General features: G+C 35.1%; 1 protein-coding gene across 3 annotated transcripts; it reads right to left on the reverse strand.

Moving 5' to 3' along the window:
* Positions 1 to 629: 629 nt before the first annotated feature.
* On the reverse strand, positions 630 to 3361 carry LOC122017669. Of its 3 annotated transcripts, XM_042575339.1 has the most exons (4): positions 3054 to 3361; positions 2409 to 2841; positions 2097 to 2262; positions 1877 to 2010 (listed from the first exon to the last, which is right to left on the reverse strand). In XM_042575339.1, exons 1-3 carry the CDS (start codon positions 3318 to 3320, stop codon positions 2186 to 2188), a joined length of 777 nt encoding a protein of 258 aa, XP_042431273.1. In that variant the 5' UTR covers positions 3321 to 3361; the 3' UTR covers positions 1877 to 2010; positions 2097 to 2185. The 3 variants fall into 3 exon arrangements, with proteins under 3 accessions (XP_042431271.1, XP_042431273.1, XP_042431272.1); XM_042575337.1 differs by adding an exon at positions 630 to 840 and having other exon boundaries at positions 1657 to 2841; XM_042575338.1 differs by having other exon boundaries at positions 2097 to 2841.
* Between the last annotated feature and the right edge of the window lie 12320 nt (positions 3362 to 15681).

Below are 15681 nucleotides of genomic sequence, written 5' to 3' on the forward strand. Positions count from 1 at the left end.
ATTATGAAATTTTAAATATATTAAAATAAGATATTTGATAAATAAAATTTATAAATATGTAGTTGATGAAATATTTAATTATAAAAATTAAAATATTTGAAATATTTAATTGATAACAAAGACAGACATGAGGATTGAGGACCACAAATATTTTTAAAAAAATATTCAATCTTATTATGTATACTTTTGGATCAAATATTTTTTCTCAATATTTATGATCCTAGGCACACATCATCAATCAAATATCTCAAATATTTAAATTTCATAATTAAATATTCCACCAATCAAATATTTAAAATTTAATCAAATATCTCACTTTCAAATTTTACAATCAAATATCTCACCAATTAAATATTTATAAATTTCATTATCATTTTATTAATTCTATTTAATTTTACATTTAAATAAAATTAATTATATTTTTTATTTTTTCATTTAGTATATTTTGTCTAAAAAATAATAAAAATAAAAATAACGGCCGCACATTGGGGTGGGCCTGTAGCAGGGCCCACCCACGAGCGTGCCGGCGCATTCTTGTTTTTTTTTTAAAAAAAAAAATCATCGGATAAAACCCGATGATTTTTAATATCCTTAAGATCTCCACCTTTTAAGAATTAAGATGGTGAAGATTTGGGATTTAGAAATATTTAAAGAAATATCCTATTGAGTTTAAGAGCTCCCCAAGTCAGGCATCGAATATCGATGGAACTGAGCCATCAAAACTAGCACTAGATTACCCCAACCCAAGTCCTCTTCGCAGATCGTGCTGCAGAGGAGAGTAGCCTTTAACTTGGGACTTTAGAGGTGAGAGTACCCATGACAATACGATGCTGAGAGAACCTGCAGGATGCCAAAGCAATAATATTAAATATATTCAGTGCACTGAAATAAGAGAAATATAGAACATAGGGGAAAAACACTTCAAAAAGTCCAGCTGATCCAGGTTGATTCAGAATTTTAACTAGGTCAACTGGAAAACTAAGAGACTCTAAATTTGCCAGAACCAAATATTTTGTAAGTTGAAAAAGGACAAATGATAATAGGTTGACGTTGAAGTTTAAGCATGTGGTTACCCTGTTGATCAGACCAAACATATTGATATTATTTCAGTAAGGAAGGTACATTAAACGAAAGACACGTTCTGAGCATCCAGGAGTACTCTCCTCGATAGAAAACAATACTTCAGTAACTAGTGAAACCTACCTAACTATAACACTCAATGGCCAAGAAATTCATCCTTAAGTGTTTAGTTTCACAAGTTAGAATTAACTTTTCTCGCAGAGAAAAGAAAACGATTAATGTTATCTTCGTTTTGTTTATTTTGTTTGTTTGGCGAATCACAACTTTGTCGAAACGAAGAGAGTCAGATGAATACAAATAATCAATGACAATTTTGCACTCTATTAAAAGATTTATCAGTTTTACTCACTGGCCACTAAAGATTCTCGCATAAAGATTCATATTTTGCACAAACAACATACGTGGATGAATCATGCAATGATCTGGTGGCATAGCAGATAGGGGGCACTTAATGAATTCATATTGCTCTCAACAAGTCTATTGTTCCAGTAAAAACTTCATTTACTCGGAATCTAAAAATTCATATATGAGAATTAGTTGATAAAATACAAAGATGGTGGCAGTAATCCAGAGTACCTTGAAGATGATGGCTAAAGGACTTCACACTGATGTTAAGGAGAACAAAGGCTGCACAAAATGTTACTATCTTGTTGACTGAGTGCCGCTGCTGCTATAGTATTGCTTGGTAGTCTCACGGGAAAACTCTGCAAAGGTCATTTCTTTTTTATATCTAATAGATAGAGGTGGTATCTTCTCTAGTATCTCTTGCATTAATTCTGGTGCATCCTCAGAATCACTGATGGTAGGTCTTGTAGGAGCATTTTCTTCCTTGGGTACAGAGCTGACATTTCTTGCAAGTCTTTCTACCTGATTGCTTGTTTCGTCTAGGCAAGGAAATTCAGAAGAGGACAAAACTTTGTCCCAAGCTGGCTGCAGGAACACAACAAAAGTCTCCCTGCTCAAGTTCTGAATGTCAGTAGGCCTACTGACAGAGTGAAGTGTGGAACAAAGCTTCCCTCTAGTCAATATATCAGCTGCTTCCCCTACCTGAACGATGAAACTCTCAGGTGGGGATCTCACAAAATAGATTATATTCTTCTTTATATCAAACAACTGGAGATATGCATGTGCATCTGGTGAAGAAGACTGCTGACAGCATGAAATATGACTGCAATCTTCTGCCTGACAGGAAACCATAAACAATGGTGATGTTAGAACAGTGAAAATTCCATAATCATAGTGCCATTGCTGCCACAGATTGGATATAGACTTGCTAATCCTTTCTTTAGGATATCTTTGCATTGTACATCTGTTTGAAGGAAAAATACCATTCTCAGCTTGTTGAGTTTTTCTTTTGAACTCTTTTTTCCTTGTGTTTGTTTCTTTGAGAATAATGTTATCTATGGCAGAATGATAATGAATGAGACGCCCTTTTGCACTGCCATCAATGATGCTTTGTTTTAACTCTGTGTAACCAATGGCTCTATCACAAACTTCTGCTAGTTGAATACCAAGTTCCATCATGCAAAGACCAAGTTCTTTGAAAGTGGTTCCAAGGTTCTTAAACTCCACATAATCAAGATTATCAAAACAATCATTAACAGGATATCCTTCTCCACTGTAATGGTTTTCTACTGGACTTTTCAGAGTAGTTGATGATAATTGAGAATTTAGATTTTGTGAATACCTCAACTGCAAAGCGCAGGATGACACGTTTCTATTAGGATTCTTTAAGGGAACATCACTGCCCAAGCTATGATCCTGTAGATATTCAGTAACCACGGTCACAAAAGATTAGCAAGAAAGTAGTACAGTTGTTTTCCCCCATTAGGAACAGCTTAAAACCACCGAGATCAAACATGGCTAATAAATTCTTGGCCGCAACTTTGTTTAAAAATTTAAGGACTCTAAAACGACCAGCTATGGAGAACAAAACAATGTGTCGACACAAGGCTGCTGATAAAGCGATGTACCTTGAGGACGCGAGCGCGGTCCTTGCGGCTGAGGAGGGCGATCTTTCGAGCGAGGGGAAGAAGGTCTCTGCGGAGACCAGGAGCTCTGGGCACACCGGTGATAACGAGAAGGCCAGGCCCAGAGGGCCCTAGGGCTTGCATGACCGCAGCAGTGAGCGATTCGATCCGCGATAGCTCTGCTGGGGAGAGTTGAGGAGAATGCGAAGACATGAGTTGAAGATCGGAGAAGCAGATCTCCAGTGGTTCAAGGATACTCCTCGCCGCCATCTTCGCCGGCGAAATGTCTCCAACGGCTCGGTGCCGCGAGCAACCAGCCAAAAGCTTTATGCGGACGATAACCTACAGAACTCGAGTTGGGCTCGGTCATGACGTCAAGTTGGGCCATACTGAACCCGGCCCATCCGACGACTCCTAGCTGGCGGGCCTTGTTCCAATTAGGGTCCTAATCGAGCCAAGCCAAGCTCGAGTTAATCCCAACTCGATTGATCTTGCAAATTGAGCTCGAGCATCTTGTCACATAAAATCAAGCTTTCGAGCTCAAGTTCGACCCAGAACCAAAATAGAAGTAATATTAGAGTGATTTTTTTTTTATATTGTAAATCAAACAATAATAATGGTTTGATTCTTCAATGGTTAAATTTTAAGATTTTACCTAATACTTATCATTAATTATTTGATGTACTAAATTATCCAATATTTACATAAATAAATAAAAATAATATAGTATATATAGTCTACGTGTCATCAAGACAATATTAAGTGCGCTCGAGATCGGCTCGAATATTAAATAAAACGGCTCGAGTTCGGCTCAAGCTCAGTCAACTCCGAGGTTGAATTTAGCTTTAACCGAGTCACTCACGAACCGTTAGACTCATTTGCACCCCTAATTCCAACACCTTATGGTGATATCAATGGTCTTGTCGGAGAACTTGTTGAGACAATAATTAATTCATGGAAGAACAAATCGATTAATCAACAAAATGGTAGGATATTTTCATTAGGATCGATATACATAGGAGGGGAGGTGAATCACGTGTTTAAAAAAAATATATTTTTTTTCTTTTGTAAGTGAGAGCGCAGTGGAATAAGATTAAACAAGTAAGAAATAATTGAAACGGAAACCAAAAATAAAGATAAGGTCAGTTTTATTTGGTTCGTAGCCTTCGACGACCCCTGCTCCATGACTCAGGTCCTTTGTGTTAATACCTCAAGGTAATTTTGATGTGATCAACTAAGTCAGGTTTGGTTCTATTGATTTTTAACCTCTGTGTCTAAGTGTGCATGAACTTAGAAGCACATGAAATTGAGTGAAAGACGCGGCTAGAAAGAAGGACGACACGGGAAAGAGTTGACAGATTCGGTGCATCCAAGGGACGAGGTACTGCAGAAGAGTACGCGAGCGGACGAGAAGGAAGCGCGTGACATTCCGAGGGACAAGAAGTCGGAGCGGAAGATTGCTCGAGAAGGCCGGAAGTTGGATTCGGGTGAACCCTATTCCGGATGGTCGAGATCACTCAAGCGAGCAGAGCTGAGGACCCGGACCAATGCGAGCGGAAGCGAAGAAGAAGACCGGGACTGGAAATCAACAAAAAGTTAATTTTTCGATCTGAGGCACCCCGACCAAGTCCGGCGCGACCCAACCAAGTCCGAGGTGCCCCGACCAAGTCCAAGGTGCTTGGACCTGTTTGGGGCACCCAGACTTGGTCCAGGCACCCGGATTCCAGGCGCCTAGAACCCTTTCGAGTGCCTCGAACCGAAAAAATTAGCCAAACGCAATGTGTCACGTTACGTTGCGACGGGGATAAAGTTTTATCCCCCTAGAGGTGTCTGGAATCCTTCCAGGCGCCCCGACCAGGGTTATAAATACAACTCTGGTCCCAGAGGCTTGAATAATACTTATGATTGATTTCTATTCAGTTCTGTTCTATAATCTAGTGTTTTAATTGCTGTAAAAAGGCTTTTCCGCCTGAAGGAGAGTTTAGTGAGCGTTCAACTTTCTTTAATTAACAACCTCCCCAATTGTAACCAAGTAAATTGTTTGTGTCTTTTCCTTTCTTTATTTAAGTCTCTTATTTCTTTTATGCAAGTGTTGATTATCATTAAGTTGTAAAATTCGAGGAAGGTTCATTTCTTTGTAGGGCTATTCACCCCCCTTTAACCGATCGTCAGGGGTCCTACAAGTGGTATCAGAGTGGGTTCGCTTTACGAGGACTAATTGCCGAATAAAGCACGCGAGATGGTTGGACCAAGTATCAACCCACCGAAGTTCGAGAGGGAGTTCGCAAGCTGGAAGAAAAAGATGGAGGTATTTTTCAAAATAGATTTTGAATTATTAATAATTATGAAATATGGTTTTATAGTCCCAAAAGACAAAGAAGAATATCAGTGAACGAAGAAGGAGCAAGCCAACTTCGTGGCGAACCGTAAAGCATAGTTTCATCTACTTAGTGTTTTACCACCTCAAGAAGTCAACCGTATCAGAGCCTACGAGTCAGCCAAGGAGCTCCGGGAGAAACTCTTGGAACTATACGAAGGGACCTCAGAGGCAAAACTAGCGAGACGGAACCTGCTCCGGACCCAGATCAACAACCTCCTATTAGAAGAAGGCGAAACTGTCGCACACCTCCATTCAAGAATCAAGGAGCTCATCACCGGACTCACGAATCTCAGAGAAAATGTAATCAACCGAGATTCTCTAAGGTACACACTTAACGCATTTCTTAGGACTCCAGAATGGTCGACCTTAGTAGATGAATATTTCATCTCTAAGGATTTAAATGTAAGCACTTTAGAAGAATTTTTTTCAACTTTTGAAATTCATGAGTTAAGATGTGCAAGTCTAAGGAAGGAATCAAGGCAAAACATTGTCTTAAAAGCTAAGATTGGACGAACCAAATTATGAAACATCACTTGATGATGACTTAATGACGTTAATGGTAAGGAGATTTAAAAAATTATTTAAATCCAATAATTTAATCAAGTGCAGGGTAAAAGAAGAAAAGGAAAGGTAAAATGCTACCACTGTAATGAAGAATGACACGTAAAAGACAACTGCTCTAAACTAAAAAGCAAGGACAAGAATAAGGACACAAGTACGGACAAGAGACCAACCTAGAAAAGGCACAAGAATGTAAAGGCGACATGGGACGAAACGTCGTCCGAGTCAGAGATCGAAGCCCTCGTCGGACTTGCGCTAGTGGCAAGTCACCAAGAAGACGAAGATGAAGCAAGCTTGTCCAAAATGAGCATCAAGAGCATCGATAAAGGGGGAGTGACATCGGAAGAAAACAACACTTCAAGGGGAGCTTTAGATTGTTGGATCGACAAGGTAAGTTAATTAAGTACGGTCTCTTCCTCCTAATAAGTTATTTCAGTTTATAAAACACTTATCGAAAAATTACTGTAAATTAAAAAAAGAAAATAAAGAGTTAAAATCAACCTTAGCTATATCTTGTCGATTAGAAAACCTCGACAAGATTAAAACTGAAAATGAAAAATTAAAAATTGAGAATGCAAATTTAAAGGATCAAATAGAAAACTTAAAAAATTCTGCATGTTTAAATTTGCCTGCTTCAACTTTTAAGAACTATAAAGGATTAAATCGATAATATAGATATTACAAGGGGAAAATTAGAAAATTATCTAGAAAATATATTTCTCGGAAATTTTTAATTAATCCAATAAGAAGGAACCTATATTGGGTTCCAAAATCATATTTAGATTGACTATTTTTTTTGGACTTAGGACTTTCAGAAAGAAAGTTAAATATTTAATTTCTTTAAAAGACTTTGTATAGAAAGTGGTTGTTGTTCTAATAACCAAGAAGGTCTAGTGCCTCGCCACAATCTGAAAGCAAATTATTGAAATAAATATTTAATCGACTTACTGTGAAACACTTAACTAATACTTTAAATTATATTTTAAAATTTCTGTTAGAAAAATTCTAATCGTTAAAATTTATTTAATAAGAATCATATTTGTTAGAATTAGTTTAACAAACTTATTTTTCTATAAAATGTTATATAAACAATTTTTAAAAAATTTTCTGTTAGAAAATTTTCTATGAATTAGTTATCAAAGTACAAATTTTTTCTAAAATTTGATTTTAACTTTTTGTGAAAATATTTTTTTTCTGTTCAACCCCTATTAAATTTATCAACAATTAAAGGAGTCTTTTTCAATTTTTTTTTAAAAACCAAAGTTTTTGAAGCTTAAACTTTCATTTTTGTTTTGTTTTCCCTTAGACTTTAAATTTAGATTTTTTAAAATCAATTCAAAGTACCCTATTTAATGTGATCAAAGGGGGAGAAGGGAAGATTAAGTCTAGGAGGAGGGTAATTTAACTTGGGTTGTTCATATCAAAAAGAGGGGAGATTGTTAGTACCCCATGGTAGTTTTGATGTGATCAACCAAGTCATGTTAGGTCCTGTTAGTTTTTAATCTTTGTGTCTAAGTGTGCAGGAACTTAGGAGGACAGAAAGTCGAGCGAAAGGCGTGGCTAGCGAGAAGGACAACACGGGAGAGAGTCGACGGATTCGGTGTGTCCGAGGGATGAGGTGTTGCGGAAGAATACGTGGGTAGACGAGAATGAGGCACAGTGTTTCCGAGGGATGAGAAGCCAGACCGGAAGATTGATCGAGAAGACCGGAAGTTGGGTTCAAGTGAGCCCTATTTCAGATGGTCGAGATCACCTAAGAGAGCGGAAGACCCGGACCAATGCGAGCAGAAGCGGAGCAGAAGACCAAGATCGAAAATCAATAAAAAGATGATTTTTCAGTCTAGGGCGCCTCGACCAAGTCCGGGGCGCCTGGGCCTATCCGGGGTGCCCTGACCAAGTCCGAGGCGCCCGGACTCCGGGCGCCCGGAACCCTTCCAGGCGCTCGGACCAGAAAAATTAGCCAAACGTGACGTGGCACGTTGCGTTACGACGGGGATAAAATTTTATCCCTCTCAAGGCACCTGGAACCCTTCCAAGGGCCCCGACCAGGGCTATAAATACATCCCTGGTCCCAGAAGGCTAGAACAACACTTGTGATTGATTCCTATTCAGTTCCGTTCTGTAATCTAGTGCTTTAATTTCTATAAAGAGGCTTCTCCGACTGAAGGATAGTTTAGTGAGCGTTCAACTTCCTTGGATTAATAACCTCCTCGGTTATAACCAAGTAAATTATTTGTGCCTCTTCCTTACTTTATTTAAGTCTTTTATTTCTTTTATGCAAGTGTTGATTATTATTAAGCTGTAAAATTTGAGGAATGTTCGTTTTTCTTTGCAGGACTATTCACCCCCTCTAGTCGGCCACCAAGGATCCCATACTTTAGACATTGCCAACAAGTAATTCACTAATATTTGCAAAATCCAAAACGAGATTTAATTATAACACAATACACTTTCCTATGCAATTAATGAATATGAAAGTACAACTTTAATTTATACTGACTGATCCTGTCTAAAAGCTGGAGATGTCACACTAGGTAGATGGTTGTGACTTTAATCAAATGAAGACCTTTGGATTGGATCGAGTTCTCTTGGTTAGTGCGCTAAGCCCCTTGCACACACTCAAACAGGCCAATGAAATGTTAGCATCCAAAAATCAAGGAAGGAGTCCCTAGCAAAGGCCCTCCGATGCTAAAGTTAATATGTCGCACAAGCGGGAAGTAGAATAGTAATGATGTACAATAGGATGTGTGCATAGTATAATGAAGTCTGCGTACCTTGCCATTGGAGAAAACCCCCTATCTATATCACCTCTATAATCTCCACAATCATTAGATGATAGAGAATGTCGGGTGTCAGAAGTTGTTGAGCAATTGGGTATATGCATCCTGGAAGGCGTATAGCCAGTCCAAGGAATCTTCTGCTACCCGTCCACACCCTTTTTTTGTAACTAACACCATTAATGAGGCGGTTGAAGGAATATGCGGTTATAATGTGTCGACTGACGGGAAGCATAATCGTCTCCAAGGAAGGTTCCCTGAACTTGTTTCATTTAAAAAGAATATTCTCTGACAAACGATTGTTATTCTCTGACAATGTTGTTCCTTGAGCATATCTCGATGGGGCATTTGTTAGATCGAGTAATTCGCTAGAGGGAGGGGGGGGGGGGGGGGGGGGGGGAAAAGAGATTTTAAAAAAATTATCATAGAAAATTGAGTACGCATCGGAAAGATAAAAACGAGAACAGAACAATGCTAACACAACCAATTTTACTTGGATCGGAGCTTTCGTCGACTCTTACTCCAAGGTCCGCACTCGTTGAGTGCTTTCGTTGGGCAATCCACTAGCTGTTCGAAAATGTGATTACAAAGTTAGGGTACAAGAACTTTGGAGAAAAAATACCGACAATAGTAAAGGAAATAAAATGTAGCACGTTGTCGGAGTAGTTTTGCAGCGTCGCAGGAGCACAACACAACGAAGCAAGCGTTGAAAGATCTTGTTGTGAGTTGTTCTTTGCTCCAGGGCTCACCCTCCTTATATAGGAGGCTCTGCGGGCCCGGATCCCTTCCTGGAGTGTGACGTAGCCCAGCCAACCTTGAAGCTCCACGTCGCGAAGCGGCGATGAGGATAGAACTTGCATTCCTGGCGCCCAGACCTCTGTTTTCCAATGACCTGTAAAAAAATGTTAGTCCGAGGTAAAATGAAAAACTACTCTACAAAACAAAGTGTTAGCATAGTACAGTTATAATAATAAAAGCAGTAATTAGATTTCGTGTTGCCGAGACCGGAATTTAGTCAGGATCTCAACTTAGAGTTCTGAAATGGTTCTAAGTTGGATCAACGCCTAAGTTCCCTTTTCAAGAACTCATTCTCACAGTCACTCCCCTCTAGTGATCTACCTTAACTTACCTGTCAGACATCGGTCAGCCCGTCGACCCGTCTAAACTTCGTGCCAGTTATCTGGTCAGCCCGTCGACTTAGTTGGACTTCATGCCAGCTATCTGGTCGGCCCGTCGACCTAACTGGGCTTCTCCTGCACACTTGGTCAAAGTGTTAGATCACAATGAAACTAACTTAACATATTTTGTCATTCATCAAAACTTGAGTTAGACTGTTAGTGCTAATCGCACCAACAATCTCCCCCTTTTTGATGCAATGACAACCTGGGTTAAGTTAGTGAAAAAGATATGCAAGTAAAACATGCATTTTATAAGGCTTTTAGGTTAGTCTTGTTTTATATTTGGTATTTTTTTGTTTAAACTAACTTAAACCACCTAACTCTCCCCCTTTGACATTCATCAAAAACAACACAGCAAAATAAGGAAGTAAAAGAAAATGCAATCGAGAAATTGAATTAAAATCATATTGACTCGGGGGAGTCTAAGGTAGAAAACACAAAACAATTTGTTTTAAACTTTAGCTAAGTTTTTAAAAGTTAGTTTACTTTGAAAGATAACTTAGAAAAATAGCTTTGTAAATTTTAGAGTAATTGGAAATAAGTTTTACAAAATTGACCTAATTTTCAAAATAAGCTTACAAATTTAAAAACACTTTTTAAACATAAGTTTTATAAAAGTTAATTTTCAAGTATGTTGACTTTAAAAAATAAAATTATCAAGGTCAAGTTTATAAAATCCAATTTCCAAATCCAACTAAGTTTGTAAAATCCACTTTTCAAATTCAATTTTCAAAAACCAAGTAAAATCCAATTTTCAAATCTAATTTTGAAAACTAAGTAAGATCTAATTTTAAAAAAACTTAACTTTTAAAAAGGATTTAAAATACTTTTAAGGAAATATTTTTCAAAAACTAATTTCAAAATAAGTATGAAAACAGTTAATCCTTCCCCTGAACCTGACATAACAAAAACTATCTAACCAATTAGTTACTTACTAACTATCAAAGGATAACAACTTTTACTTGGTTAGTTAGGTTAAGTCAACTATAATCAGTTAGTGTTTGACTAAACTTAATAATTTAACCTGATTGATATGTATTTTGTATTTAATGCCCAGACTTATATCGATGCGCTGAAATAAACATCTTAAGTCCAGACAATCTGCCTATACATCTCACCACTTTCTATGTTCAATAATCACAACCAAGGTAGTTCTAGTGTGTTGGTGAGATGCTCAAATACTAGCACTATAGGAACATGCTTTCTTAGGGATTGATCTATTCTAAGGACAAAACCGATTTTTGAAATTCTAAAAATGAGAAATTTTGAAAAAAGTTTTATCCTAAAATTTAAAAACAACCATTTTTGAAAACAATTTTAAGAATTATAGTCTATTAAACACATTCCTAATTTTTGACGTAGATTGCTAAACTCACTTTCAGGGAGGGATTTTGTTAATATGTCAGCTAAATTAGACTTGGACTCAATGTAATTGAGTTCAATATCTCCTTTAGTGATATGATCTCTGATACAATGGTGCATAATTTCAATATGTTTGGTTCTTGAATGATGCACAGAATTTTTTATTAAGTTAATTGAGCTAATATTGTCAATTAATACTTTTATATTTGTAAGGTTTAAATTAAAATCTTTCAAGGTGTGCATCATCTATAATAATTGTACGACACACTCTTCTATCGCTATATATTCTGACTCAGTTGTAGATAGAGTAACATAATGTTGCTTTATACTAAACCAGCTGACAAGTGATGAGCCTATTAGTTGACATTCACCACTTGTGTTTTTGTGATCTAATTTACATCCAGCGTAATCTGAGTCAGAATAGCCTAATAATTCAAAATTGTTAGTTCTAGGATGTCAAATTCCTACATTTGATGTTCCTTTAAGGTATCTAAAGATTCTTTTGACTTGAGTCAAATGAGATTCTTTAGCACAAGTTTGATATCTAGCACACATACTAACTGCAAATAAAATATCGAGTCGACTTACAGTTAAGTACAGTAGGCTACCTATGACTCTACTATAGTATTTTAAGTCAATTGGTTTTCCATTAGGGTCGTCATCTAGGATTGTGTTAATTGCCATAGGTGTTTTTATTTCTTTAGTATTTTCCATCCTGGATTTTTTAAGTAATTCTTTGGTGTATTTTTGTTGATAAATATAATTTTCCTCATTTGTTTGTTTGATTTGTAATCCTAAAAAGTAAGTTAATTTCCCTACTAGACTCATTTCAAACTCTTGTTCCATTAGATTAGTAAATTCTTCTAAAAATTCTGAGTTAGTTGAACAAAAAATTATATCATCTACATAGATTTGGGCTATAAATATATCCTCTTTTATTAATTTAACGACTAGGGTTGGGTCAATTTGACCTTGATTGAACCCTTTGGATATTAGGTAAGAGGTTAACCTTTCATACCATGCCCTGGGTGCTTGCTTAAGTCCGTATAAAGCCTTTTTTAGCTTGAAAACATAGTCAGGATGTTCTAAACTTTCAAATCCAGATGGTTGTCCTACATAGACTTCTTCTTTTATTAGTCCATTTAGAAAGGCAGATTTGACATCCTTTTGATACAGTTTGAAGCCTTTATGGGTTCCATAACTGAGTAATATTCTAATGGACTCTAATCTTGCTATTGGAGTATAAGTTTCATTATAGTAAAGTCCCTCTACTTGACTAAACCCTTTAGCAACTAGCCTAGCTTTGTTTCTAGTAATTTTCCCAGTTTCGCTTAACTTATTTCTAAACACCCATTTTGTTCCTATTATCTTTTTATTTTTGAGTGGTGGCACTAAATCCCAAACTTCATTTCTCTCAAATTGAGCTAGTTCCTCTTGCATAGCTATAACCCAGTCCGGATCAAGTAAAGATTCAGCTATGATTTTGGCTTCAAATTTTGAAATAAGAGAGATTTGACTTAGGTTTCTAAAGGATGACCTAGTCTGAACCCTTAAGTCTGGATCACTAATTATTTGGTCAATTGGATGATTTATTGGTTCTTTCTTGATTATTGTTGCCTTGAATAAACTCAATTGGCTGAATTTGAGTTTATTCTAAGTTTTGTTTGGATTCCTCAAATTTTACATTTGTAGTTTCTTCAATTCTTAGTGTAACCTTATTATATATTCTATAACCCCTACTATTTAGTGAATATCCTACAAAGATTTCATTTCTATTTTAGAAGTGAATTTTCCTAAATGTTCTCTTGTATTTCGTATGAAGGTCGGGCACCCAAATATTTTAAAATATTTTATATTGGGTTGTTTATTATAATATATTTCGAAGAAGATTTTGTTATGTGTTTTATTTAGTGTTGTTCTATTTTGCACATAACAGGCTATATTAATAGCCTCTGACCAAAAGTACTTAGGTAGATTATACTCATTTAGCATTATCCTAGAGGCTTCAAGTAGTGTTCTATTTTTTCTTTCCATAATTTCATTTTGTTGAGGTGTTTTAGGACATGAAAATTCGTGATGATATCCGTTTTAAGACAAAATTTATTAAAGTTATGATTTTTAAATTCACCTCCATTGTCACTTCTAATTCTTTTAATTTTAAGGTCTTTTTCATTTTCAACTTTCTTGCAAAAGTTTGTAAAGACTTCAAAAGTTTCATCCTTATTTTTTTAAAATTTTACCCAGGTGAACCTAAAATAGTCGTCTATTATTACTAGACAATACAAACTTCCATTTATTGATTTGACCCCATGGGAGTCAAATAAGTCTAAATGTAGAAGTTCTAGTATTGAGTTGGTTTGAGATTGATTAGTTGGTTTGTGAGTAGATTTTGTTTGTTTTCCTTGTTGACAAGCATTACATATTATTGAGTCTAAGTTAGGTAATTTTGATAATCCTCTAACTAGTCCTTTTAATTCTCTTATATTTTTGAAATTTGTGTGTGACATTCTTCTATGCCATAATCAAGTTTCTTCTTTTTGTATTAAATAACACTTAATTGAAGAAGTGATTAAGTTAATTGCATAGATGTTATCTTTTCTAAACTCTTTTAGACTTATCGTAGGGTTATCTAAGTGCTTGATTAAGCATTCCAAAGATAGAAACCTAACCTTATATCTAGTGTCACATAATTGACTAATGCTAAGAAGATTATACTTGAAGTTTTCAACAAGTAATATATTTGTAATAATAAAGTCAATTTTAAGTTCAATATTACCTATGCCAATTACCTTGAGTTTGTCGTTGTTCCCAAAGACAATTATTCCTAAGCTTTTGTAGGTAAGTTGAGTGAATTTGGTGTGATATTCAGTCATATGTTTGGAGTAACCACTGTCCAAGATCCACTTGATTTCCTACAATAGGTAGGAGTTAGGGTTAGTTTGAGTTCAATTCTAACTTAGCATGATCCTTTAGTTGCTTAGTTAAGAATAATGTTTAAGTAAAAATTTTAAAGTTAAGAAGAATTTAACATAAAATTTATAAGTTAAGAAAATTTTTAAGTTAAAAATATTTTTTTAAGTAAATTTTTAAGTTAAAAAAAAATAAGTTTTTAAGTTAATTTTTTTTTAAGTGAATTTTTAAGTTAAAAAGATTTTTAAAATAAATTTTAAGTTAAAAAGGTTTTAAAAATAAATTTTAAGTTAAAAGTTTTTTAAAATAATTTTTTAAGTTGAAATAATTTTTAAAATATTTTTTTAAGTTAAAATAATTTTTAAAGTATTTTTTTAAGTTAAAATAAATTTTAAAGTAATTTTTTTAAGTTAATTTATTTTAACTTAAAATTATTTTTAAAATAATCTTTTAAGTTGAAATAATTTTTAAAGTATTTTTTTAAGTTAAAATAATTTAAAGTTAAAATAATTTTTAACGTAAATTTTTTTAATTGGAATTAATTTGATTTGGTTTAATTTAATTAGAGTTAATTTAATTTAATTTGATTAGATTTAATTTAATTTGATTTAATTTAATTTTAATTAAATTTGATTTAATTCGATTTGGTTCGATTTGATTCGATTCGGTTTGAAATCCTTAGTCATCTCACCTGATCTATGTTTTCAATCAGGAAAACCTATAATTTTTGTGAGATGAAGTTAAGTTCAATTTTAGGGGTTGGTTTAACTTTGTGTTAGATTCAGATTTAACTTTGGGCTCAACAAATAGAGATTCTTTGGATAAACTTCTCGGCTATGGTGAGTCACTTGGACATCATTAGAGTAACCATGCCTTCGAGGTTTTATAAATAGTTCTATCCACTAAACTTAATACAAAACCTTGGTCTAGCTGGTTAGGATTCATAAAGGGTAGTTTCGGTTAATTCCACTAAGCCAAATGCACCAGGTCGAAGTCATATCTTCCTAAACATGCATAGACAAAGTTTCCCTAACGTACTATCATCCAAAACTTTATCAGTACCGTTGGTCAAGTTAAACTATTATCCTTTTAAACTAGTCCTAATTACCCTGCCGGGTAGGTTAGTTTTGGTTACCCTGTCGGGTAGATTATTTTTTGAGGTGTCAGCTATTCTGGAGCCTCCCCCTGAATTATTGGCCTATATTTTTAAATTTTAGTTCTAGGTTTTTGTCTGTTGCTTTTATAATTATTTTTAACTTGATGATATTATGATTTTGATTGGTTCTAAAATTTTTCAATTTTGATTTTGTTGGTCTAGGTTTGTGTTTTGGTTTTTGATTTAGTTTATCAGATTTTATATAGTATATTTTATCCTTGGGCATGTAATATTGGTGAATTCCTACTTGCGTGGTTAAGCACGCTTTCGGAACCCAAGCTTTATTTTGTTGTTTATGTTGGGTTAT

Source organism: Zingiber officinale, chromosome 8B, assembly GCF_018446385.1.
Source record: "Zingiber officinale cultivar Zhangliang chromosome 8B, Zo_v1.1, whole genome shotgun sequence".
NCBI lineage: Eukaryota > Viridiplantae > Streptophyta > Magnoliopsida > Zingiberales > Zingiberaceae > Zingiber > Zingiber officinale.